At 35.0% G+C, this 27,186-nt stretch overlaps 1 protein-coding gene across 1 annotated transcript; it reads left to right on the top strand.

Moving 5' to 3' along the window:
* Window positions 1–25,429, top strand: LOC5569214 (probable cytochrome P450 308a1). Its single transcript, XM_001658337.3, has 4 exons — window positions 1–403; window positions 462–801; window positions 860–1,050; window positions 24,588–25,429. The coding sequence occupies exons 1-4, from the start codon at window positions 222–224 to the stop codon at window positions 25,384–25,386; spliced, it is 1,512 nt and encodes a 503-aa protein (XP_001658387.1). The 5' UTR covers window positions 1–221; the 3' UTR covers window positions 25,387–25,429.
* The last annotated feature ends 1,757 nt before the right edge of the window (window positions 25,430–27,186 follow it).

Below are 27,186 nucleotides of genomic sequence, written 5' to 3'. Positions count from 1 at the left end.
CACCCTCGCGGTGCGCATCGTTTAAGTCTCGAAAATAGTGTTGATTGATATAGCCTGCCCGTATCACATGCAATACCGGCTAGCGGCACTTTATCTCTTCACTCACATCCACTCGAAGCGAACATCCACACCCACACCATCCTGAATTTTCGCCTTCAGGTGATCGCCGTTTCGTTTTTTAAGTCAGTCTTTTGAAACTCTACGCAGAAGCTGGAGGGAAAATGTTAGAACTGTACATCGCTCTGGCAGTACTCGCCGTGTGTCTTTATTTCAAATGGTCCTGCAGCTATTGGCGCCGGGTGGGCAACGTAGATGGACCCCAACCTTTGCCCATCTTTGGCAACGGCTTGGAGCAGATCACCGGTGCGAAACACTTTGGCGAAATCTTCGAGGAGGTCTATCGGTAAGATTGATTTAATGTTAGATTATTTAACATCTCATTCAATATCGTTACGCTGCAGGACATACCCGACAGCGGCCTGGGTGGGAATCTACGAGCTGTTCAACAAACCTGCCATCGTCGTGCGGGATTTGGAATTGGTGAAAGAGATTCTGGTGGGCAGCTTTCAGCACTTCAATAGAAACTCCTTTGAGGTAGATGAGACCATCGATCCATTGGTGGCGATCAATCCTTTCACCCAATCCGGTGATCTGTGGAAGGAACGACGCTCGCAAGTGGTGCCGGTGTTTTCCCAAACGAAAATCCGATCATGCTTCCCGATCATCAAGAACGTGGCGGATAATTTCCTGGAGTACGTCACCAAGACGCGTAAGACCAGTCCCGACTTTGAGGCAAAGGATGTACGTCCGTCTTAAATGAAAATTTATGGAAAATTTCAAACTGTACTACAATTTTCAGATCTGCGCCCGGTTTACGATTGATTCGGTGGCCAGCTGTGCGTTCGGCATCGATGCCGAATCGTTCACCAATCCGAATTCCGAGTTTCGCCGGGTGGGATTCGAGCTGTTCAACCCGAGTTCAATCATGGCGACGGTGCGCTCGCTGTTGGCCCTGTTTGCGCCGAAATTGGCTTCCCTGCTGCGGATACCGTAAGTATCTACACATGTTCTCAAATTAGTTATGGTGTTCAAATTTGAATATCAATCGGTTTTGATTGAGGCTTTCTCGCCTCGCTATAACAGGTTATAACTGGCGTGAGAAGGGGCATCTTCAATTGATAAGGCACTCCGCTATCTATGACAATATGGGTCTATCTAATGCAAATATATACACATTTGGTTAAGACACGTTGATTGGATGAAATTGCAGTATTTTTATTTTCTGTTTTGTTAAGAGAAAAGCACTGCCAAAACTTTTGAATTTGTTTTTGATTGCGTAATGATTGAGTAAATAGACTGTTGAGTTATATACCATCAGTGCACCAGATTCCGCTCATTTAAGGGAAGTAGTGTGTTCATATGTTTATTATAAAATAAATATTGCGTCTATCAATACTATTTCTATGTCACAATGTAGCTCCAAGTATAGATAATCTACATCGAAATAAAAAGAATTTGAAATACTTTCATAAAAATATATTTTGTTGCATTTGTTACTGCATCAAAGTGTTCCTATTTCCGCTCATGGTAAACAGATTTCGTGACGAACTTACTAAAAATGCATTATTTCGAATTTAGTTATTTATCCTGATATTTTTTATGGTAAAACCTTAGCTACTACTGCAATAAAGAAGGTTGTATACTGAAATCGACATTTCTTTAACATTTTGTTTAATTTTTTGCATGAGCGGTTATTGGAACACACAAAAATACCTAGTGGCCCAATAACCGCTCACGAGGTCTTGTGTTTTCAATATAAAGATTTTTTTATTAAATGAAAATTATGTCAGACAACTTTTTTTGAAAGTTGTTAATATTGCTAGAATACCGTAAAGTGCCCTAATTCAGCGCATTTCATACAAAATTATTTACATATGGAAATACACATCAATACTGCAGCAACTTTTAACGCCATTTGATGCTACTTTGATTAAGAATAAGTTTGAATCGCAAATAAAAGCAAATAGAGCAATTTTTCGCGGCGTAAAAAAATAATCAGGGGAGGCCCGTCTGAGTAGACGCCATTTTTTTAATTTCCTTAGCGTCCGTGCTAAGACTGTAGGACACAAACAAACGTGATTTCTATATTGAAAATGTTTTGTTATTTATGCAATATTCTATGAAACTACTTGCTACAGATGTGTTTCATGATGCTTTTATGAAATCTTATCAAATATTAGCATAATTATTGAGATTTATCCCAAAAAGTATTGCGCGGCATTAGGGCACGTCATTTTTCATAAGTCCCTAATTCCGCGCACTGCTATTTACAGAACAACAAACAAGTAAAACATGCTATTGGTCTTCACAGCTGAATATTTATCTGAGGAAGTATTTTCATGCATAAATACGTTTCGCAAACAACCGGAATATCGGGAAAGCCCACTCACAGGGAAACTAGCGGCCGTTCAGAAACCACGTGGTCATTCATGGTGGGAGGAAAAGTTTGTCCAAAACCAAGGTCCATAAACATTTGTTATTGTATGAACAGTGCAGAATACGAATATACAGACTTAAATTATTTTACAGGAATCCGTGAATTTCAACGTAATCCCAACAGCTGAAAATTTCGGTGAAATAAATTAACGGAGTACGGTAAATTTTTACAGTTTTCGGTAAAATTTCACCGCAATCCGTTGAATTTCGACGGAATTACGGTGTTTTATTTTACCGAACTGATCAGCTGTTGAGATTACGGTGAAATTCACGGATTACGGTAAAATAATTTAAGTGTGTAGAGGTAGTCGGGGCGATTTCGCCAAACTGCCTATTTTTTGAAATTTCTTCCGAAATAACATGCAACCCCAAAGCTGACAAGGAAAAGGAAAAAATATCAACGTCTCCGCAGTCGCGAAACGTCCAAATGCTGAAAAATTGAAAAGTATTGTTTGAATACAAATAAACTGAATAAACTGTTATAAAAACCTCAGTGTTCGGAGCAGTTTTTCCAAAGCTGCTTATAAACCTAAACACAAGACTATAGTTATTTAAAATAACTGCAACTTTTTCTGGCATAAAATTTCACTTCAAAGGCTTTTTATGTTTCGGTGTGATGCAATCGCAATTGCATATTTGCTGGAACATCCCATGTGAGGGTTTGCGCATGATTGATACAAACACAGAGGAATAAGTAAAAAACTCAGCAATGACAGAATAAGAAGATCGTCTTCGCGAGTCTCGTCTCAGGAAAAGACTATAACAAATGTTTATCCTTATTTCATGTGATAGTCAAAAAATTATAAAAAAGTCTACGTTACGGCTCATACAAAACTTTACTTTTTTTTTCATACAAAAAGTGTTGTGGAGGAGGGTAGGGGGTTGAAAATGTTCAATTTCAGCGTTACGTAATGTATGGATGCTGCCTTATACAAAATTAATGTTAATTTGATTGTTTTGCAAGTGCGCGGAATTAGGCATTCTTCTGCGCGGAATATGGAAAAGCGTTAAAAAAATGCGTGGAATTAAGCAATTTCAACGAGTGAACTATTTCAAAAAAATCACAATTGTAACGTGTAAATACAGTGTAGTTTATATTTTTGCCATAATCTAAAACAGATTTGCTAGCGATCCACCCATAAAGCTTTTTTGTTGATGCAATACTAATTTTTAATTAAGCATTTGAAATGTTTTATTCGTTAACTGCGCTGAATTACGGCACTTTACGGTATATCCGTGCGAAAAATGTTGGTTTTTGACACGAAAAATCAATTTTTACACTAGTGAGCGGAAATAGGGGCATGAGCGGATACTGGTGCACTGATGGTACAATGAATAAGAGAGGCGAAGTTGAAGTGAAACCTTTGAGCAGAATACTTATTTTTATGGGCTTGAGAGCACCGTTAAGTTCCGTAATTTAATACAGCGTTCTAACATTTTTGGTACTTTTAACAAATGTGCCGAATTAGAAGAAACGCTGGATTTGTCAATATTGGATCAGTACTGGACGCTTAAAAATATTTGTAGGGGGAGTTCCCTAGTAACGGACACTTAAACCACGAAATTCATAATTCAAAAAAAATATTTGTTTTCTGTGATCCTATTATCATTTTTGTAACGTACAAAAATAAATTTCAATATGTAAAAATGGATTTTGACATTAAATTTTGATGATGTATTCTAGTACCAAATTGACCAATAATAAAAGGTGATTCCTAATACCGGACATAATCTGGAAATGGCTGGATTTCTGTAAATTTGTATGTCATCGAAAGTTTTTACTCTAAAAGTGGTACCATGCCCACACAGGTACGGATCACCCACAGTGACGGATCACTTTGGCGTTCAACATCGGATAACTCGTTCGAAACATAAATGTTGACGTAAAACATATTTTTCCCATATTATACTATTTGTCCTCTACCATTTATAATGTTAAGCACAACATTCAACCACTAAATAACGGTGTTTTTGACAAATGTTTAGTTGCTACCACACAGCTATCATTATATGGTCGTTTTCTGTAAGAAGTGCCGTCAGCATTCATAAGCTCCCACAGGTGGTAAAATTCAAATGTTATAGCATAAAATTTGCTCGTTCCCTTCGATTTAGTATGAATTCACCTTTGGAAAACATTTTTCTTGGTTGTTGATTCTAAATAAGGTACCGCGGGGCAAGTGGGTAAATGGGGTAAGTGAAAACAATTGATATATTTTACTGAATATGTGAATTAACGTTTTAAACTCATGCGTAAACCTTCGAGGCAATTGAGAACATTACGATAGGTAAGAAATTTCTGAGATTTTTCAGCCATTATTGCATAATAGAGCGAAAAATTGTTAACCTGTCAACTGTTACTCCGTAACAAGTTGGCGGCGTACAATCTTATTTTAATATTTTCAGTGGAAAAAAGTTGCGGAAAATAATTTCCTGTACCACTTCTTAGTTGTCCTCTGAGACAGTTACAAACTGCAATAAAAAAAGTTTTAGAATTAATTCGACGTAGACCTAAAAATAACTAAATTTAAACACCGTCAATTTTCTTATCAGGTGGGGCAAGTGAAAAGTTTATCATTAGAGATTGAATTTGTGTTTTCTCTTTAAGTAGCCATAACTAAACATGGTTCGCAATTATCATAGAAAAACATAACGAGCTGATAATTCAAGAAACACTATACTCAAGCGTTAAAAGCTATTAGAAATCATGGAACTTCTCTAAAATATGTTGCCAAACATTACAATATTAATATGTCTACTTCGGGCAGCCAATTAAAAGGAGACTTTGACTGAAAAGTTGCAATATTAGAGAACACACGGAAATCTCGTGGAATGTCTATGTAAAGCTAGTTCAAAACATAAAAATGGGGTATAGGTCTATTTACATAAAAAATTTAAATACGTTATTGAAGGATTCCGTTTGATTTCTCCCGAAGAGTTATCCGACGTCATATCCGACTTTCTCAAAAACAAATAACGAGCGGTGGAAATTCTACAAAGTAGAAATGCGATTGCTGTCCTATATTGTAAGAACTAACATTGGAAATGTTGCAGTTATAATGTTGTCGAATCATTTCAACTAACATAACTGAACAGAAGAAAATTCAAGTGAAAAGAATAACATTTTCTTTGTTTACATGTTACTTATGTTATTGTTCATTGGGAAGCATTAACAAATGTTAAAGCTAATAGAAATCGTGAATATAACTGTTTGTTTTTGAAATTATTGTTCAAAACGGCAAACTTTTCACTTGCCCCACTTTTGGGGCAAGTGAAAAGTAAGGAAACATTTTTCAAAAACTTTTTCTGTATTTTTTTCTTCAATTTTTCATAAAAATCAATTTCAGCATGCTGCTTATATTTGGTGGGTGTCAAGCTAAAAAATATATACCACCTCATTTGTTTCAATTTAAAGTCTCTAGAAATTGAAGAATCTCAACTATGCGAATTCCATTACCCACTTGCCCCACGGTACCTTACCGAATATTAGCACTTCTAACTAGTGATCCATAATATGGACCAGGAAATGTTTACCACGGTTATGGATCACTTCCAAAGAATTTAGATTTCTGCCATTCTAAACATTGGATTCGTCATTTTCGGACAATAACACTTAGCATAAAACTGAAAAAACATCAAGGTTTGTAAATTTAATTTTTAAGCAGACAAAAATGGGTGGAAAACTTGGTGTGGAACGAAAACAATTCATGTCTCAGTTACTACAATGCAGTATCACAAAATAAAGGGCATTTTACTGATCCGTAATATGTCACAATTTGATCCATAATATGAAAATTGATCCATAATATGGTTTTCAGATACCGATACAATTTTTAATTTTTATGCAGTCCTGAGTAAATATTATACTCAAAACAGTTTACTAATCGAAGTTCCAGTTTGAAACGATTGAGTTCGTGCTTTTAAATTACAATTTAACGTTTTCCATGTCGTTTTATTGAATTTTATAGGTTGGATTCCACACTATTTGATCCATAACTGGGGGGTCATGGTATGTCATAACCAATTTAATACATTTGCATCATTTACAAGAACAATTTAAGTTTTACTTAGTTTGCAAGTTTTTCCATCAAAAATCTCTTCCATATGTGATAAAAAATGTGATATTCTGAATGTTCATTTTTCTTATTTTCAGTGCATGTGCAAAAATTACAAAGACATCATATAACAAATCAAGCTGTCCGAAACTGAGGGTGCTTGTAGTAATTTGTCCTCATTTAGTTTGAACAAGGTATAAAATATATTCATTTTCATTTTCAAATTATGATTTTTTTCGATCATGCTTGCGTGATCCAAACCATGTTGCAATATTGAAAATAATTACAACATTTATTGGTATTACATTGATATTACAATAAAACCGCGTCAACAATTCCACGCCATAAAATATAAATAATTCACGATTACTTTTTCAAATCGACGTAAGTAACTTACATACGGTTTAGAGAAAATTAATTCAGAAGTATCACAATCTGTCTTCTAAAACTGTTTTAAAATGAATCACCTTTTTAACATTTTTTCGACGTGTACATTGCTTAAATTTTGCATACAACGAGCTCGCGTTCAAAAACTATAGAGTTCCTATTATTTCACACAAGAATTTTATGACAAAATGATAAGCCGTTTCATTCAGTTACTTGCGACGTTTTTCTACCAGTGTAAAATCGACTCAAGCAGTGTTTTGTTTTGATTCGTGGTTAAGTCACTTTGTCTCTCCATACAGCGGGGCGGCGAAAGTAGTGGTTAGGTTGCGAAAGTTGAAAATCTTACTTTCGTCGTTTTGTAAATCCGAAAATTAAACGTTCTAAAAGTGAGAAATCGAGTTGGTTCAGAGCAAAACCTGTAGAATGTTCTCTGCGAAACACGTAGGATCGATAAAGCAAGTTTTTATACTTTTTTGACTTGAGTCTATATGCATAAGTTTTCGAGAATTAGTAATTATTATTAATTACAAATTAGGCTCAAATTTAAGGCGATACGTCAACTTTTTGACGATTTTCGAACATCTCTTTTTTTGTAAACGTATGCATATTTCAAGGATATGTTATTCTACGCAAACATTACTTTCCATAATAGCTTTCTTCTCTTCTAATACATCATCTTGATTGGACCATGATTTCTTCATTTTTCGACTTTATCCAATATTGGGTGCTGTCCGGTACTGAGAGATTTCCCCCTGTCTGTTTATTTGAATAGCAGAGATTTTGTGTAACAAAAATCTGCACACAAACAACTAATTTGTTGATAAAAATTCAAAAACTCATATAAATTTGAGAATTGAATAAAATTTTTTGTGAATGTTTTTCAATGTATCAAATATAGTCGATTGAGAAGCATATTTTTGAATAATCTATTTGTAAAAACTGCTTTGAAACTTCTCGCTTAAGTTAGATTTAATGTCTGATTTCAAAAGTCTGCTAATGAATAATGCAAACGTCATATCTACGTGAAAAAACAGGTAGATCCCAAAAAAAGAATTTTGCTTGACTTCACCTGATTAACGTAACATACACTTAACCAAGCATGGGAAACATTCACTCGAATATTGCATTTCTCTCGCTCACATCCACAAGTGGACAAGAGCGAGATTGCCGTTTCTCCGAACAAGCTGAGTGTTTCAATTTCCTATGCGCTTTCTTCTTGTTCGCCGAGCGACAAGTTAGACAAAAACGGCAACAGAATGATTCACTACCGACTCCTTGTGCCGATGGCATCCGATTGCTGTAGCGAATGATTCTTTACATTCCGATTCCGCACGAGTGGCATTCGTATTTGAGAGCTGAAGAGCGTTCACTGACTGGTAATACACAAGGCGAAATGTTTCAGTGAACGCAAAATCTGTACATTTCGCAGGAAGCTTTCAGTGATCGAATGGCGAACGCGTTCTTTTGTGTCTCCAATTTAAGAGAAGATAGGTGCTCTCTCCGCTCCGTATATCTTTTCATTTTCGGTTTATCGCAATCGTTTACGATTCTTCGGGATTGCGCTCACCCTATTAGCGATCGGCAGTCATTGAACATTCGGTGGCAGCAGATACTTTGCAGATCTTTTATCGGTAGCGTTCGGATGAGTGAGTGAATTTTCCCATGCTTGCACTTAACAACAGATAAACATTAATGAAGGCTCCGGTCATTTTCACTGAGCTTAACCAATTCATCTTATGTGAAAATGACGAAAGTGCTTTGATTTATTATTACCGAGTTCACTATCCAATTTATGCGGTATTGATTGTGGTATCGGATAAATTTGAAGGTAACGTAAGGACGTGTCTCTCTCTTTCGGGCGTTACGTCTCCACTGGGACAGAGCCTGCTTCTCAGCTTAGTGTTCTTTATGAGCACGTCCACAGTTGTTAACTGAGAGCTTACTATGCCAATGACCATTTTTGCATGCGTATATTGTGTGGCAGGTACGATGATACTCTATGCCCTGGGAAGTCGAGAAAATTTCCAACCCGAAAAGATCCTCGACCGGTGGGATTCGAACCCACGACCCTCAGCTTGGTCTTGCTGAATAGCTGCGCGTTTACTGCTACGGCTATCTGGGCCCCTGTAAGGACGTGTAATTTTTTAAAAAAATCTGAACAATTTTTCACAATAAAAGCAATCAGCATGTATTAATATACCAAAATGGATAAAATTAGAATGAAATTCATATGATTTTAGATTGAATATTATTAAAAGAAAAATTGGCTGTTTGAGACGGTAAACAAACATGAGGAATGATTTTATCACGGCAGATCAAAAAATGCTCCTTAGCTGCCACGGTTTAATATGTTGTCGTACTACAGCACAAGGAAGCTAAAAAGTAAATTGATTCCAACTAGTGCTATATACAGGGCCTCATGCTCATAATTAGTATGAGCGGTGAAAGGCGTCCTAAATTTGTATCATTGGCATACATGTTATTCGGTACCAATACACATTTTTGACACTTTAACTTTTTTCCAACAAAAATAAATGTTTTATCCTGCGTCCAGCGCAAAAAAAAATGGAAAAATAATGAACAACCGATTTATGACAGAATTCAACGCTCATTCGGTGAACGGCACACATGAACATTCCATAAATCCTTTAGCAACTTTTAGAAACTAGACATGTGTTCCAGTATATTGACAAAAAATAATTAAAAACCGTTAAGTACTCGCTGAGTAGTGAGAGTTTTAGTAATTTTTCTTTCACTCAGGCCTATACGGGTTAAAATAAAATCAGATCAATTTCCGAAAGATTTAAACACAAATAGTGAGGTAGTTGGAGAATATTTTTTTGCAGAAATTCCTGGAATGGAAGGATTTCAATTTCAGTATTTTTTTCGAGTATAGAATCTTCTGAAAAGGATCTATAGAAAAAAGTAGAGCAATTCCATGATACTTACATGTGAGAATTTAGGAAAATTTTTTGAAGACAGATCTGGAAAAGTTCCTAGTGTAATCATTATAACAATCCCTGGAAGCACTCTTGAGAATAATTCCTGAAGAAATGTATGGACAAATTCCTGGAGAGATCTCGGGAGCATTTAGAATCTAAAAACAATCAATGACACTTGGTCCACTTAGCTATTCCATTTTGCAAGAGTCTAAAAAGATTGAAATGTGTTCTCCTTATATTAAGGTACACAGCAGAAACTTATTGAATATTGGGACGTCATTATAATCACCCTATCCATTTGAAGAAGCAAATCTCAAGAATCACTCCATATATCGATGTGAAAATTTGATCATATAATTCTATATATGTAGTGCACTACCCATTATATTTTCAGCTTCATTAGTTTACTAAAACTCGAGGTTTGCTTCTGCAAACTTTTGATGCAAATTATTAGAGTGAGCCAAAAGATAGGGAAAATAACACTGTCTCCCGTGTTACCTTAAGTAGCACGCAATTTGGACATCGACGGATAACACTGCGGAACACGTTTTTATCTCCAGCACCAACATACCGCTATTTACTTAATTAAGGGTTGCTGAATCCATTGCCGTTTTCAGAAATACAGGGCTGTTACAACAGGCGCGGATTTCGCGATTCTCGCGGATTTCGCGATTTTCGCGGATTTGTAGCGGATTTGGCCAGCCAAGCGCGAAAATCGCGGGTGGATAAAATTCTGTCGCGAAAATCGCGGATTTCCCAAATCATGCAACAAAAATTGCAGTTATATACATACAGTCGTGATTTCATAATTAGAAAATTTCTATTTAAAACAAAAAATTGAGGCATGAATTTTTGAGAGCACTAAAGTTCAGTTAGTATAGTCACTGATATCGAAAATGTTGTTCAGGGAAATATAAAAAACAGTAACATTTTATTTGTAAACCATTCTCATTTTATTTGAAGTCATATTTCTCGAGGGTCGCTAGGCAATCAAGAGATCGTCCTTCCCTAAATTCTTAATGACACTAATCTAAATTTTTTATTTGTGTTTACGGCGATCGGTAGGTTTTTGGTTAAATAGGTTAAACTGGAAATAGAAAATTTTCATTTCTTTCTCGTTAAAAATCTTAGAAAATGGCCCTCATTTGGCTTAGTTTTTCAAATATCTGAAATCAGACATGAATGAATATAATATGTCAAGACATTAAACCATGTAGGAATTTGTGGGGATAATATGCGGACACTCTGGCTGAGTTTTGGCGCCCCAGACAACCAAAATGTACGTAACGAAATCACCTGAAGGCCTTGTATGTGCAAAATTTCACTTATGAGATGTTGCGAAAAGGCCTTCTACGTACAAAAGTGGAGGCGATATACGTGCATATATTATGTGATGAACAATAACATACAATGCTAGTGTATAAATTTTCTTCCGAACTAACCTGTGATCTTAAGCGACTTAACTTATGATAACAAATGTTGATTTGACAGCTGCTACGGATTGATTCGCAGGGTGTCCATCCATCCGGGAAATCCGGGAAAAGCGGGAAAAACACGGGAATTCCAATTGACCGGGAAAAATACGGGAAATACCCGGGAAATTGTAAAACGTACCGGGAAACCTATATGGGCGAAAGAAGACAATTTGCAATTCATGTCATTATTAATTGTTGACATTATTTTCCAGAAGAGATCTTTGGCAGGGTTTTTGTGCATAAGATGCTTTGATCAGATCATCAGGATCCTATTTTTTTAATTGGGTACTTAGGGATACCTGATACCTATTGAGATTCATGCCATATTATTGATGAGATGTCGCAGGAATCTTATCGGGAATCAAGGCGATAATTATCCAGGTATTAGACTAGGTAGTTAGTTCTTCGAAAAAAAAAACACTGAAAAGGTAATGGGTGGATTGCTAATAATATTTTGTTTGGGTTCTATCAAAGATACTTTGCTGATTTTTCTCAAGCATCTTTGTGATTCCTAGCGATTGGTAAAACGTTAAGCTTAAAGTTTTTTTTTTAGATATTTTGTGGGTTATCTGAGTGGTTGATGATAAATAAGGACAGATTAATTGAGAATTCATTTTTGGCAGATTCCTGGGTACACTGATACTAATTCCTGAAGAAGCCTTTACTAACTTGACTAGTTCGTGATGTATGGTGAAGTCTTTGTGATATTTAAGGCGAGATTTTGTATACGTCACTGCAAATTTACAGCGGATTTTTCAAGCAATTCTTCGCGAATTTCTTGTGAGATCCTTAATTTTTGTTTAGTTTTCAGTACATTCATGGCAAAATCTTTGAAGGATTCCTAGGAGATGCTTGTTATTTTTTATTCCATTTTTTGAGCAAGGGAGCAATCACGTGTTTTTGGCAATATAGTGTCATAAAGATCTCTCCTTGGGTCCAATGAGATCAAAATTTTTTACAGAAATCAGCCATGGATCACATGTCATGCAGAACTTTGAAGGCGCTTTTGAGAAGCAAATGGATCGACAATTTTTATTATAAATTGCCGTTTTTAGGAACAATTGTTTCAATTTAAATACACAGAGTTTTTTATATAATTCCAAAATCTCAGAATTTCATAAAAATGAAATAGTGTTCTTGAGGCCCGGTGCGGAGTTCGATTAAGAGACCCTCAAAATTAAGGTGAACGCCATCTAAATGCACGATGTTAATGTTGAAATAAACATTGAACAAATAGCTTATGTAGAATTATGACTAAAGAGATGGAACTTATGTTGATATGTTTTGTAGTAGTTTATTGGCAGAATTGCAATTGAAGACTCTACAGTTCTTCTTTGTTTAATTTATTATTGAGAGGAGTTGCAGTGAATTGACATGGGAGTGGAAATATTAGCTGGCGAAGTAGCGCTAGAAAACAATGATTCATTACAGCTTTTATTAGGTATTCAAAGAAAAGTTTGGATATTTTCTCAATTTTGTGTTTTTGAGTCGGGATTTATTTTGAAGCTCTCGATGAAAGAAATGCCTTTAAGGTCGACAAATTTGCAAGGTTTGCTTAAAATAAATGACCAAATGAACTCCAATGATTTCTTCAAGAGTTCATTTTAGATTTTCAACAATTCAACGTAGAATTTTTTAAGGGTAACCATAGAAATGACCTCAGAGATTCCATCATGAATTTCTTCAAAGATTCTTTCAGAATATTTTTAAGTAAATCATAGTTGCGCAAGAAATGCATCCAATGATTTTACCATCTTTTTTTAAGCTTCCATTATGATTCTCGTTTACAACATCTTCGAGATTTCAACTATTACTTTCTCCAGAGATTTTCTAAAATTTCCATCAAAGCTATCATTCAGATTTCAACCAGAAAATTTCTTCAGGAATTACTCCAGTGATTCTAGAAAATATAGAGAAATTTTCCAAAGATTTCTTCAAAAATTTCCCCAGTCATTTTCTCAGAAATATCTCCAGAATGAGATTTTTTTCTGAAATTATTGGTGAAATTTTTCAATAATCCGGGAGATATTTTAGAAGGAAATCTGAAAGTGACATCTGATGAAACTCGCACAAAGTTTTCTGAAAGAGCTCTTGGGCTCTTGAGGAAGTCTCGAAGGACTTCGTAAGTGAATTGCTGATTGAAGATGATTTGAGGAACTGGCATAGGAATTCTCGTAGATCTTCCTGGAAAAATCCCCAAATGCGTTTATTTTTTTATAAGATAACTCTTGTAGGAAACTTTGGAAGATCTTCTATTGTTACAACTGGGGAAATCAAAATAGTCAAGAGAAGTAGTGCAAATGGATTTCCTGGAGCAAATTACGAAAAATACCCTCTAACCATCCCTTGAAACAAAGGAACTGGTAGATATTTTGGGAGGTGGTGGAATGAATGGAGATATTTCTTAAGGAGATTCCAAAAGTATACCTGAAGACATCTTTGAATAAATCACTAGAAGAATACCTTAATTTTTTCCACGAGGAATCTGAAAAGAAATTTCTGAAGTAGGTACCTGTGTAAAAACGCGTAATAGTTTCCGAAGGTAACTCTGAAACCTCTTGAAGCAAGATTCACTGTATGTAGAATAAAGAAAAAAAGTGAGTTCAAAGACAATTTTACCTAAAATAGAGACTAGACTTCTGAAATGAAATCTACTACTAGTCTTGAATATGTACAAAACATGTCCCAAAAATGGCAACTGATTTATTTGTTCAACTATGATTGCAATGAAAATCGGCTACTTTAAGAAAGAACATACCTCCAAATCCGTGGCGACTCGTAACCTCACTTTCTACCTGTTGTACGACTCTAAAAATGACTATTTCGACAAATTTAGATTATAAAACAAAACAGTTAATTATTGAAATCGTCCTTTCTAACAAATCTCTATTCATTACATGCAAATTTGTTGCTGAAATTCAAGAATTTCTATTCGTGGAACAGGTAGGTTAAAGGTTAGGGAATCGCCTTTGCTCCAAATCAGTTCTAGATACAATTATGGGCCCCGCACATTTAGGTAGATCCGTCTGAATTAAAAAAATTAACCCGTATAGGCCTGAGTGAAAGTAAAAATTCTAAAATCCTCACCGCTCAGCGTATTCTTAATGGATTCAAATGATTTTTTGTCAGTATACTGGCACACATATCTAGTTTCTAGAAGTGCACAGAGGAACGCGGAAATATTCCTGTGGCCGGAGTTATTCCGGTGGATCACTGGGTCAAGTCGAGTGAGAAGGGTACTGTGCGTTTGTGCCCCTGGAGGTAGGAAAATTTCAAGTCACAGATAATTTCCAGAATTGGTTATAATGTGGCCACTACATGACAGAATTTTAAGAAAATTGCATCAGTGTAAACCTTTTGAGAAACGATTGAATTGGATAACTATGAGTTTTGCATTTGATTAATCCTACAAATGACCATTTTCGGGTCCCGGGACACCTCAAATTTACGATAAAGTTGCCGGTTTGTATCTGAACATCTGTGCCAAGCTTATGGTAACGCATTTCAATGCACAATTATACAGTACTGGACAGAATAAAGTACGCATTGGCGTTTTTCCATACAAAATGATCAAGTGTGGAGTCTTATATCTCGGTTTCTAGTTGTCCGATTGACCTGAAATTTTCACCGCAGCTTGAAAGTAACCTCAAATTTGTTAGGCTAGAAATTCATAATTTTTCATTAACGAACTTTTAAGTTATCGCAAATCTCAAATTTTGATAAAAATGACAAAATTTTAAAGTAAAAATAATTTTTAAATGAAAATATTTAGAGCAATATGTCCTTCTGCAAAAATGTACGATTTGATAAGACACACAAATTTGCAGAACATCATTTTTCGGTAAAACTGATTGTTTTCAAAATATTTTCAAAATTAAATTTTGCAATTTTTTGCAAATTGAGAGATTATCAATAATTTAAAAGATTGTGTTTCAAATGCAGTGATATTTTAATTGAGTAAAATCTATGTTATATCTAGGCTGTGGTGAAAATTTCAGATCAATCGGAACACTAAAAGCTGAGATTCAGATCTCCAAACTTGACCATTTTGTATGGGAAAACGGCCAATGCGTACTTTATTCTGTCCAGTACTGTATTTGATTTCTACTTTTCGAGAATTCAAACGAATTAGTATGCAACAAATCTACAGCCGGTTTTTTCCGGGAATTACGTCCGAATGGTGCAAATTTCTTCATTTATAATGTTGAATGTCAAATCTTAATGATATATGCAAATTAAGATTATTGTCATTTCAAATAAATGAAGGTAACTTGGCATGTCCCAAAAATAGCCCTTTTATGTCCGACTTGACCCAGTGACCCACCGGAATAACTCCGGCCACAGGAATATTTCCGAGTTCCTCTGGCCACTTCTAGAAACTAGATATGTGGGCCAGTAAACTGGCAAAAAATCATTTGAATCCGTTGAGAATTCTCTGAGCGGTGAGGGTTTCAGTATTTTTGATTTCACTCAGGCCTATACGGGTTAAACCAAGCTATCAAGAATAAATTTAGAATAGGTATTTAGGCTATTCTAATCACTAATAACATTGATTATGAGGCCCCTGCCAAGTTCCATTCAAGGTCACCTTCAAACTGATTTTTTATCTGCTTGTTTACGTGTTAGTTTTCTAGAAATCAATATCATATTATTAAATGATTTTTTTACCACAATTTGGGGGCCCCTATGAACTCGGGGCCCAGTCCGGACCGCACCCACCGCATCCCCCTAGCTACTATGCTAGCAGTAGCTTAAACCCATAATTTTAAAACGAATATTTTTAAAGTCAAATCAAATATCAAAAAGCATCTGGAAACTATGGAGTCGTAGAGCTATTTTGCTGTCCAATTTTAAATGTTTACGCACCCGGGAAAAATCCGGGAATTGGAAAACTGATTTTGAATGGACACCCTGGATTCGACTTACTTTGTACGAGTGTACGAGACGAAACAAAATGTACAAATGAACTCGGAAAAACATCGTTTTATGCGAGGAAACTCATCAATCTGACGATTTTACCCACCGTGTGTTGCGGGTTTGATGTAATTTGTATGAATAAACGAGTTATTACGTGAACTTTCATGCGACTTCTGGTTGTCTGGGGCTGCAGTCATAGTTGGCTACCCTATGAAATCTTATCATCAATAGAAAAGTTTAAAACAATATATAGCTCCGCAGTCAAATTAGGAGTTTTGTCAGTGAAGAGCATTGTAAATCTAGAAGATAAAAATTACTTGAAGTTAATAGAAAGCAACAGTGTTGCATTTGAACGTGTTCAGTTTGCGTTCCAGTTCAATTTTTTGAAGGAGAGATCAAGTAGGCTTGAACATTGATCAGTTCAAAAAATTAAACTCAGAAGAGCTGAAAAGTGAACGCGAAAGGAAAATTGTTTCATGGCGGATTAAAAACAAATTTAAAAGCAGAAAGATTTTCTGAAGCTGTGAGAGACATTTAAGGTTCCATACATTGTGCGTGATATGGACTCAACATAGTTTAAAGAAGTGTTTTTTTAGTTTTGTGCTTCAAAGTGCATGTTAAGGTGAACGGGTATGTATAGTCCAATGTACTACCAATGACTAATGAATATTACTGAAAAAAAAATGTATTGCTGTTTGCATTTGAGATGCAAATGTTGAGTAAACGTCCTCCAAATGCGGTAGCACAAAGTAATCAAAGGACACTTAGCAACGATTACATAAATCACCGCCGCCCTAGCAAGCAGTGTTGACACATTATTTTCGAATTTCATCTGTGTTTTGGGTTGAAAAAATCTTTTTTATCTTAAATCAACCTCCAAAAATCTTGGTAAAAATCTGTGTTGCGCAAAAATTTGAAATTTAACTTTTTATTTCAAAAAGAACCTTTACAAACTAATTATGGCTGTTCTTGGCATGACAACAATTTTTGATTTGAAGTTATTCTACTAAAACCAAGAAGGAAATAATTGTTCCTAAAAATTTAAAATTCTAAAGAATTCAAGAAAAAAATAATCAGAGTAATGGCATTTTTTCTCAATATCTTCCACATCCATGTCCCAAACTTGTGTAATATCCTAAAATCCGTATCTAAAAAACCTGTGATCTTTGATCACAGATATTTGTAGGCAAGAACAAGTAATAATATGTGTAGTTACAGATAAATCTGTGTATGTGGCATCACTGCTAGCAAGAAAAATCTATCTTTGACATCGCATTTCTTATGAATAATCTTACCGCGTTTGGTGTTTCCGCATTTGATATTTGCATTACAAACGCACACATAAATGCCAATTTTCATAAAAAAAATGGTTAAAAATATTAAATTATCACAACAATCTTAAGTATTTTTACCTCAAATTGATTGAATATTAAGACTTGAAGTTTTATAAAAATAAAAACAGTCCACATCTCATAAATAAAACAATATTTTTGCAACATTATTTTCTTAAACAATATGATGGTGTTTGCCTATCCATGTATTGCATGAAAAAAAATACACTATTGACGATCTAATTTTATTAATGGCAATCTTTTCGCTCTCGATAACATAACCACTTAAAATATAGTGTGAACTTAGATGAGAGAAAATTGTAAAATTAATGTGTACGTTTTTCTTCTTAAGTTATCATTAATAACTTCATTTTGCATCTCCTATTGTATGCAAAGATCATATCGAATTGTGTTAAGTATAGTTGCAAACTAGGCCTCCTCTCTGCTTGTAGTGACGCTACCATTTATTGAATTGCACGATTTTCTACAAAAAAATATATTGAAATGTTGATGACAAATACATTTCGAGTGATATTGTTGAATACGATTTTTCCGATGTAAAACTCGAATTATTGGATTTTTCTACAACTTGTTTTGCTCAATGGTAGATACTTTAAGATAAGGCGAAAATATTCACTTTAAGTACCATTAAAAACTAGTTTTTGATCATGCACGTTTTCGCATTTTTTTTATAATGAATAGTAAAGATGTCAATGTAACAGATTTTTTTTCGGCGCAAATTGGTGTTTCTAGGCGCGGATCGAATTTCTCCAGTCGCGATTTTCGCGGATACGATTTTAAGATTTTTGTAACAGCCCTGGAAATATCATAGCACGTCTATTTTTTGAGATATCGACTGTTAAAAATGCAAAAAATGACTATTTCAGCCAACTTGCATGCAAGTTTGCCAGCTTGTAAGGTAATATATTGGATTAATTTGCAACAGAATTCAAACTTTATGTGTATAACAATACTTATCATTAAAGTTTGTAATACTTTCGATACGGAAAAGTTATTTTTTGATGGTTTTGAGAATTGTTTTATTTTTCCATATAGAACAAACGAAGAATTTTGTATGGAGACTGCAAGCATGTTGAAGAAATCAATTTAATCGAAATTTAATCGCGCAATTTCAATCAAATTATGTCTGAAATGAAAGTTCAAGTTCTATTTTGCATGTTTGGTGGATTAGATTACAAAAAAGTTTGATAAATTGTACTTTAAATTTCATGTAAACATTAATAAAACCAGTGTTTTATACAACTTTGGCTACCTGTAGCTAAAAATTGTGACGTGCTGGAACATTTCTGAGAATGGCACCAGATTCAGCAACCCCAAATCTACTAGAGACACATAATTTGATCCTTGAGACACGCAAAAATGTCATCTTTGTTACGCTGTGTAATTGTTGCAGGCATTTGAATAATTAGCAAGCTGCTGACTAACAGCTGAAGCAAATCTGACCATCTGTCAATCAATCAGGGCCAACTATACTTTCAGTTCAATTCGCTATAAATTTACATGAGTCTGCCACAAAATAAATCCAGCCACATTCAACAGCTCCTAATTTCAGTGGCGAGCTCGCCAAGGGCGAAAAGCCACTAAAATAAAGATAAACTTTAATACACTCAGACAAATGGACTATCGATAAACATAGGAACCCCTTATGAAAATTCGCCACAAGAAATCGGATTGAAATTCATAAATTTGCCTTATGAAACCCGAATTTGAAAACAAAAAACTTTTTCGCGGCAACCTGGAATCGAACCAAGAACCTTGCGATCGACAGGCCCGAGCGTACCCCACGCGCCTATCGACGCCTTGATGCGGAGTGATGCTAAAACGATACATAAAGCGTTCGTATTGTAATATTCGTTCCACCTTTCATAAGGCAAAATGTATGAAATTCGATAGTATAGTTCGTTGCGTGTATAGATCAAAATGTAGAAGTGGTTTTTATTTGAATCTTGACAAATTTAGCATCATTTAGGCGACAGCAAGTCTGAATGAGCTAATTAAATTTTCAAATTTTCAGAAACGTAACTATTTTTCACAAAATCTTCCAGATATACCTACCTAATTTCGGAAGTAATTCATTCGATTCGCATCCGGATACGCTCTAATGCGTCATACTTCAGAAGTAGGGTATGTCGCATGCATTCCGAGAAACATCCATTTTCAACGAATGGATTTTTTTAGCGATTGAGCGAACTTACAATATATTCATTTTGGGTAGATTTTGTCCATCAGTTGCCTATTGAGAGGGTGGGACAGTCAAGAGAGCTCGGGCGTGTTGCTGTTACTATACCTAATGAGTGATTCCAAGCAACAGCACCAAAATTTGGTAAATTTTTTAATTCATTTTTTTCTATTGAGCTGAAACTTTGCACAGTTTTCTAGTTCCATCTAAATCGTCATTTTCCGATATCAAATCTTCAAGTTGAGTCACGACTAACTTTTCAAAAGGGTGTATGTGAAAATGGTTCAAAAATATTCAAAAAACTGCACAGCAAAAACGGTTCGTTCGATTGTTAGACAACTAAAGAAACAAAGTTAGACAACTAAATAAAGATTCCAAAAAAAATACACACAGTAAATTTTTTTTTTTGCATTAAAAACATAATTTTTGACACAAAAACTCAAATATCTCAAAACCCTATCGGAATACCAACGTATTTTTTGAGGGAAAACGGTCCATTATAATAGCTATCTACCATAAAAATTTGGTGATGGTAAACCAATAAAGTTATGACATTTCAAACATGTCACAATTTTCACATTTAGTAGAAAAAAAAAATTTTTTTCGGTGTAAATTATTACGGGAACCGCAGTTTGTTGCTGATTTTATTGTTAAGGGCCTTGCGTGAATTAAACAAGTCGTTTTCATGTATTCATTAGTATTATGTATATTATATGTATAAATATTATGTATATGTATAAATTATATATGTATATGTATATATGTATAAATTAAAATTAATTAACAGATTACACGAAAATAATTTTTTTTTTTACCAGGATATTTTTTTTTTTAGAGTATGATTGATGAGTTTCTAAATGTTATATATAAACTTTAAAAGTTTTGGATTTGGGTATGCGTCATGAAAACATTTTATTAATACTTATTTATTTATTTATTGTTATTCAATTTTTTTACAATATCGAACACTTTTGCATCATTATCAGTACAGTTCGAGTATAGTTTTGCTTTAATTTTATTTTCTGACAATGGAATGAAACAGTGAAATTTTTGGGTTCCTTGGATCGTTTTCGCGTTATTATATTGCTCGCTGAGCTCTGATGCCGTTAATTCGTACTCTTCAGTAGTAGTAAAACAAAATGATAATTTTGTTAAATCTTCTTCTTTTCTGCGATTCGCCCAATCAAATAGTTCTTTTGCAGTTTTAATTGGATGCTCACGTTCTTTGGCTAAACTTGCTCTTGTGGCCATGCGCTTTATGGTTCCTCCAATAGCATCACAAGGACCTTTGCAATGTGACGTAGCAAAGAAATGCCATTCTGCATCAATTCCGTACTTCGATTTAAATTGACATAGGCTCGAAAAATTCTTACGGTTTTTATACTGCGATGCTGCTCCATCAGACATGAAATATATCTTTCTGATTTCTTTATCCTTATCAACGCGTAAAAAGTTAATCATTTTGGCAATGAACAAATTTACAGATACTGAGTCGTGTCTTAAATCTTCGGAAATTACAATAAAACTAAAATGTTCAATTTGCGTACTTCCATTGAAATAAATAACGAATGGATGAATTGTAGCTTGTTGTACGTTCCCGTGATGGGACTGCACTTCATCTTGCAATACAAAGCTATAGTTTTCAGAAAAATCACAAATGACTAAAAACTCACCATCTTGTAATGTATTTTTCGTATTTTTTAAAAAGCGGGATTGCTCTGTTTTAATAAAGTCGTGAGGAATTAAACTTTCTAATTTCAAGCAAAAAAATGACACAAACTCATCTACAGGTTTTACAATAGTTTCTAGGTCACACCTATCCGTGGTCACTCATTGCTCAAATGATAACTGATCAATATAATTTTCTTCCAACTCAGCGAATAAAGTATTTTCCAATGATGAAGAATCTGGACAATCCGAACAAGATCGTAGATAGCAATTTGATGTTGTATTTTCACACAAAAGACTACCAGTTAACATTTTAATATCCTTTGATAAATTGATTCTTTTCAAACTATGTAAGATTAGGTTAATATTTTCGTGTGTTGTGCACACACAAACATTATGTGTTCCTGAATTGGATAGAAGCTTGCATTGCCTTGGACGAAGGCTTGCAAATGAGGAAAAACCTACCTTAATATTTTCGTTAATTTCCTTGAAGCGTGTATACGCTTCTTTCAAAGTAGTCATCATTAATCGTTTTTGGATTGCTTGACGCTTTCCATCTTTTTTTATAGATACATAATCTTTTTGGCCAGGCATAGCTCTACTTACTTCATCGTCTTCAAAATATTGAATTATTTTTTTCTTTTGTCTCATCTGTTAATGAAGTACTCGACCTAGCATTTTTGGTTGCAAGACAGTTATTTTTGAATTGTTTTGCCTCTTTTGCTGTATTTCTATTGGTTTTGAACTCATCAATGGCGCCTTGAATAGACCACGAACTTGGCAGCATCGACAAAATCAATAATTTTTCTTTCCTTGTCGTGGCTAGATTCGAGAACCTTTCCTTCATATTCATAATTACCTCATCGTAGTCTGTATTTTCCACATCCTCAGGTCCTAATTTGAAGAGGTTTCTTCGTACAGCTTCGTTGATTTCACGGTATTTTTTCTCGGGATAATTGACGTAACCCATCTTCGTCCATTTAATCGGAGTCACTTTTATTCCAGTTATCCCTTCGTTGAAGCGTTCGATGTTGACCTTCTGGATGCACTCATCTTCTGATTGATTTGTTGAAACAGATGTCGCTGATGGTACCGTGGCAAGACTATCTGCACTTGGTACTTCTGGTAACTCCTCAGTTGTTGTCGGTGCATCTAGTAATTCCTCAGTTGTTGTTGTTTTCGAACTTCCTGCAACCTGATCCACCGATGATGTACAGATTGCCCGTTTGTCAACGTTTAAACGGCAGGACGTACAAATGCGTAAATTTGTATTCAATGTAGACATTGGAGCATAACCAGCCGCTTTCAGTTTATCTATGGTGCTTTCGGTGAGATTTCGTAGCTCTTTCGAACACTTTTTTTCTGCAAACGGCCTGCAACAGTTGAGAAAGCGACTACTCATGTTGCTCGTTAGATTTTAATAAACAAAATCACTTTTAAGTTTTTACTGACTAGTTTGGTGTCGTTTGCTTGACTGAAGAAAAATTTTACAATTAAATCTTTTATAACCATAGTGATAGTATATTTTTAGCTTTTTCGTGAGTATGTTCATGGTATGTACCTATCATGTTTTTGATGTTGTTGAAGTTACTCGCTTTCTCCCAAATATGATTAACAAAGTCTATTCTCTACCAAGGCGGGTCTATAGCCAGGTGTAATCAGATTTTAACTTTGTGGAGAAAACCAGCGCCGAGAAAACCGACCTGCTTTACGTATACTAGATCACCTGGGTATAGACCCGCCTTGTTCTCTACGAGGTAAACTTTTTGCAGGTAAACTAGTCGTATACCTGTATAGAAAACTTTTTTTGTAGCTTTTGTCTTCAATATTAGATTTCTTATAGGTTTCTTTTATCAAAAGGTTTCAACACTATTGATAGAATTTTTCTTCAGTTACGTACAATAAAAAATATGACACTATCAAGACTTTAGATCACAACACTGGATCACTTCTAACTTTCTAATAGATGCTATAATAGTTATGAATAATTGAATAAAATATCATGAAAACAACTTGTTAACCTCATGTGGTACCCTTAACAAAAAATTCAGCAACAAACTGCGGTTCTAAAAAAAATTAACAATGAAAAAAAAAATTCACTAAGTGTCAAAGTTGTGAAATATTTGAAATGTCATAACTTTTTTGTTTATTGGCTTACCATCACCAAATTTTTATGGTAGATAGCTAATATAATGGACCGTTTTCCCTCAAAAAATTACGTTGGTATTTCGATAGGGTTTTGAGATATTTGAGTTTTTGTGACAAAAATGATGTTTTTTAATGCAAAAATTTTTTACTCTGTGTATTTTTTTTTTTTTTGAATTTTTATTTAGTTGTCTAACTTTGTTTCTTTAGTTGTCTAACAATCGAACAAACCGTTTTTGCTGTGCAGCTTTTTGAATATTTTTGAAATATTTTCACTTACACCCTTTTGAAAAGTTAGTCGTGACTCAACTTGAAGATTTGATATCGGAAAATGACGATTTAGATGGAACTGAAAAACTGTGCAAAGTTTCAGATATTTTTGAAATGGTCGATCAGAATCGACTTGCATGCCTCCGTGGAATCCCTCTAATGTCTATCATATATGATGGATGCCTTTTGTTTCATTCAATCCGTCATAATTTTACAGGTTTCGATCGTACTGCGTAAAATGAATCATGCATGGACCACTATAATTAAAATGCCTGAATGCTTCACTTATTCAATGCACTGAAAACGTTTCCTTAAAAATAGCTTAAAATAGGTTGACAACACGAAAAAGTATTAAGTTAACATATTGATATTATAGTACTACGATTCATTATCCGAACAGCAAACTATTACATATTCAATTAGTAATAAGTATAGTAAAACAATCATCTGAGCTTGTTGTTACGGATTCGAGAATCGTCACGACTGCTAGAGTCTAAATTAGCGTTAGCGTTGACATGAAAATTACCGTCCTATGCTGGATTTTTTTTAAATTTATTTCAATGAAATGTTTCAACAAAATCTCAATACAAAACTCGAGTGTTAGTAATTTGAGTCTGTTATGAATTTAAATTAAAACGGTTTAGGTATCAGAATAAAAAGTTCTCATATGATCCTCCTTATAACGTCTCCATCTCCTTATACAGATTCGTTCCCTCATACGTGGACCGATGGTTCCGCAAGTTGGTCAACGAAGTCATCCGGCAGCGCAAGGAGGGCGAGGTGAAGCGGCAGGACCTATTTCAAGCCATGTACGACACGCTCACCCAGCAGGGAACCGTAGATGTCAAGAACGACGAAATCGTTGGCCATTCCGTGACGTTCCTTACGGAAGGGTTCGAAACGTCCAGTACGCTGATGTGCTACTTCCTGTACGAGTTGGCCTCCAACCAGCACATCCAGGATCGAGTGCTGAACGAAATCGACTGCGTGCTGAAAGAGTACGACGGCAAGCTAACGGACGAAGCCGTCAACAAGTTGACCTACATGGAACGGGCCATGTACGAGACGTTGCGAATGCACTCCCCGGTGTTCACCCTGACGAAGGTATGTACTAAAGAGTATGAGCTGCCGCCTCAGTATACGGATGACGTTGGTAAGCGGATTACGATGAAGCCTGGAATGTCGGCCATCATTCCGGTGCACGCCATCCACCTGGACCCGGAGATTTATCCCGATCCGTGTCGGTTCGAGCCGGATCGGTTTTTGGACGAGAACCGTAAGGGGCGCCATCGGTATGCGTTCTTGGGATTCGGTGAGGGTCCTAGGATTTGTCTGGGCATGAAATTCGGACTGACTCAGAGCAAGATTGGTATTGCAACGCTGCTCAGTAAGTATCGGGTGGTGGGATCGGACAAACAGGAGCTACCGCTGGAGATTTCTCGCAAGTCGTTTTTGTTGGCGTCTAAAAATGGGATTTGGGTGAAATTCGTTGAAAGGGGATAGGATGCTGATTTCCTAGGGAATATACCACATTTGGAGAATGTCACTGGATAAACTTAATTATGCCGAAAATCCCTTCTACTGTTCATAGATGATGTTGATTAAGAGCATTGGCGTAGACATATGGGGGAGAATGTACCTTTTCCTCCAAAATCCTTCAGCTTTCTCCAAAGTACGTTCATATAAATTGGGAAAAATTTGTAACAGGCGTTCTAAAGGAATTTTATGAAAAATCTTGGTAGAATTTCTTCAGAGAGCTTGACAGACATTTATCTCTTCTTTTGTTTTGGCTTACAATGTTATAAAATAATGTAACCCCGCTAGTTATAGTCATCCAAATTTTAGAATTTCAAAATTTGTTCTACCAGAAATCCTACTAAAAATGTTTGGCTGTATTCCATCAAATTATTTTTATTAATTCCGATAGAGATGCTTTCAAGAATTTCTTACATAATACATCACGAATTCAGCTTTCATCCACGAATTTCAACAGAAAACAATAATTTATGTTACTCTCCGTAACCTTTTTGGGTGAAAAAGTCTGAATAATCAGTTGCTGGCAGTCTCATTTACTGTAGATTTTGCCCTGTCCAGTTAGAGAGCTGGGATCAATCTGAATGGAAGAATTTTCTTTATTAGAGAGACTTTCAGCCCTTGGTGATCAATCTGAGTTCTTCACAGTATTAGAAGTCCAATATAAATTCCATAGACGTTTACACCCAGAACAATCTCGGGATTCGTGTAGAGGAATCCTTTTTTTTCTTTCTGGAACTCTATAAAATGTATCTATGAATTACTCGTAGCGTCTAAGCATTGAATACATTTTAAAGAAATTACAATTCATGTAATATCTTTTGGAATATCTATAGTTATTATTTCTGGCATGCATTCCAACACTTTTGTAGAATTTACCTCAATTTTTTTTTCCTTTGAAAATCTGATATTTTTAATCCAAAACATTTCCTTGAATACTATTCCTAGTAACTCTCATGAAATTCTATACGTATTATTCCCTAAATTATATCAATAATTCCTGCATGGATCATTCCTCTAAGGAATTTCTTTTCAAATTCTTGACTAAATGCGTTGAAGGGTTTCTCAAACAAAAATCGTGTAGAAGTACCTCTGTAAATATTTTTAGAATTATTTTATGGTATTATCCAGGAATTCTATCAGGCATAACTTTTGTGTCTGTTTCCAGAATTAACATAAGCTATTCCAAAGATCTTAAACTATCTTATAGATCGCAAAAAATCGTCCAGGAATTTCTTCAAAGATTTCTCTTGAAAATGTTTAAATACTAACTGTTATTTTCCACTTGGAATTCTTTAAAACACATCTACATCAACTTCTCCAAAAAAATCATTCAAACTCTATGATTTTAATAATTTTCTTCACGATTTATTCTAATAATTTCTCGAGGAAATTCCAAAGATTTTTATAGATTGAAAAAGGTGTGGCACCCCCATGTATATGTTTTGGGAAACTTCTTTTTTTTTATTTCTTCATTATTATCATTCCAAACATTACATTCATTTCTTAGGGTCTATCCCGTTTGGCATAATGCCGTTTGACATACAGTTGTTTGACATAATAGATGTTTGTGCCATTTGGCATAATCGCCATTTGGCATAATAGCCGTTTAGCATAATTGTGAAAAACATTGACTTTCATCAATTTCCATCCATTAAGCAAAGGAGTGTGGATAAATTGCTCGCGATCATACATTCCGTTGTCAGTTATTGATAGGACATACTTGTGTTATTTGGCTTTACATCAATTATCTTGATAAAGCCTCGCCAA

This window comes from Aedes aegypti, chromosome 2 (assembly GCF_002204515.2).
Source record: "Aedes aegypti strain LVP_AGWG chromosome 2, AaegL5.0 Primary Assembly, whole genome shotgun sequence".
In the NCBI taxonomy this organism is placed as follows: domain Eukaryota; kingdom Metazoa; phylum Arthropoda; class Insecta; order Diptera; family Culicidae; genus Aedes; species Aedes aegypti.
Note: the sequence above shows the minus strand (reverse complement) of the source record. Positions and strands in the feature narration are given on the sequence as shown.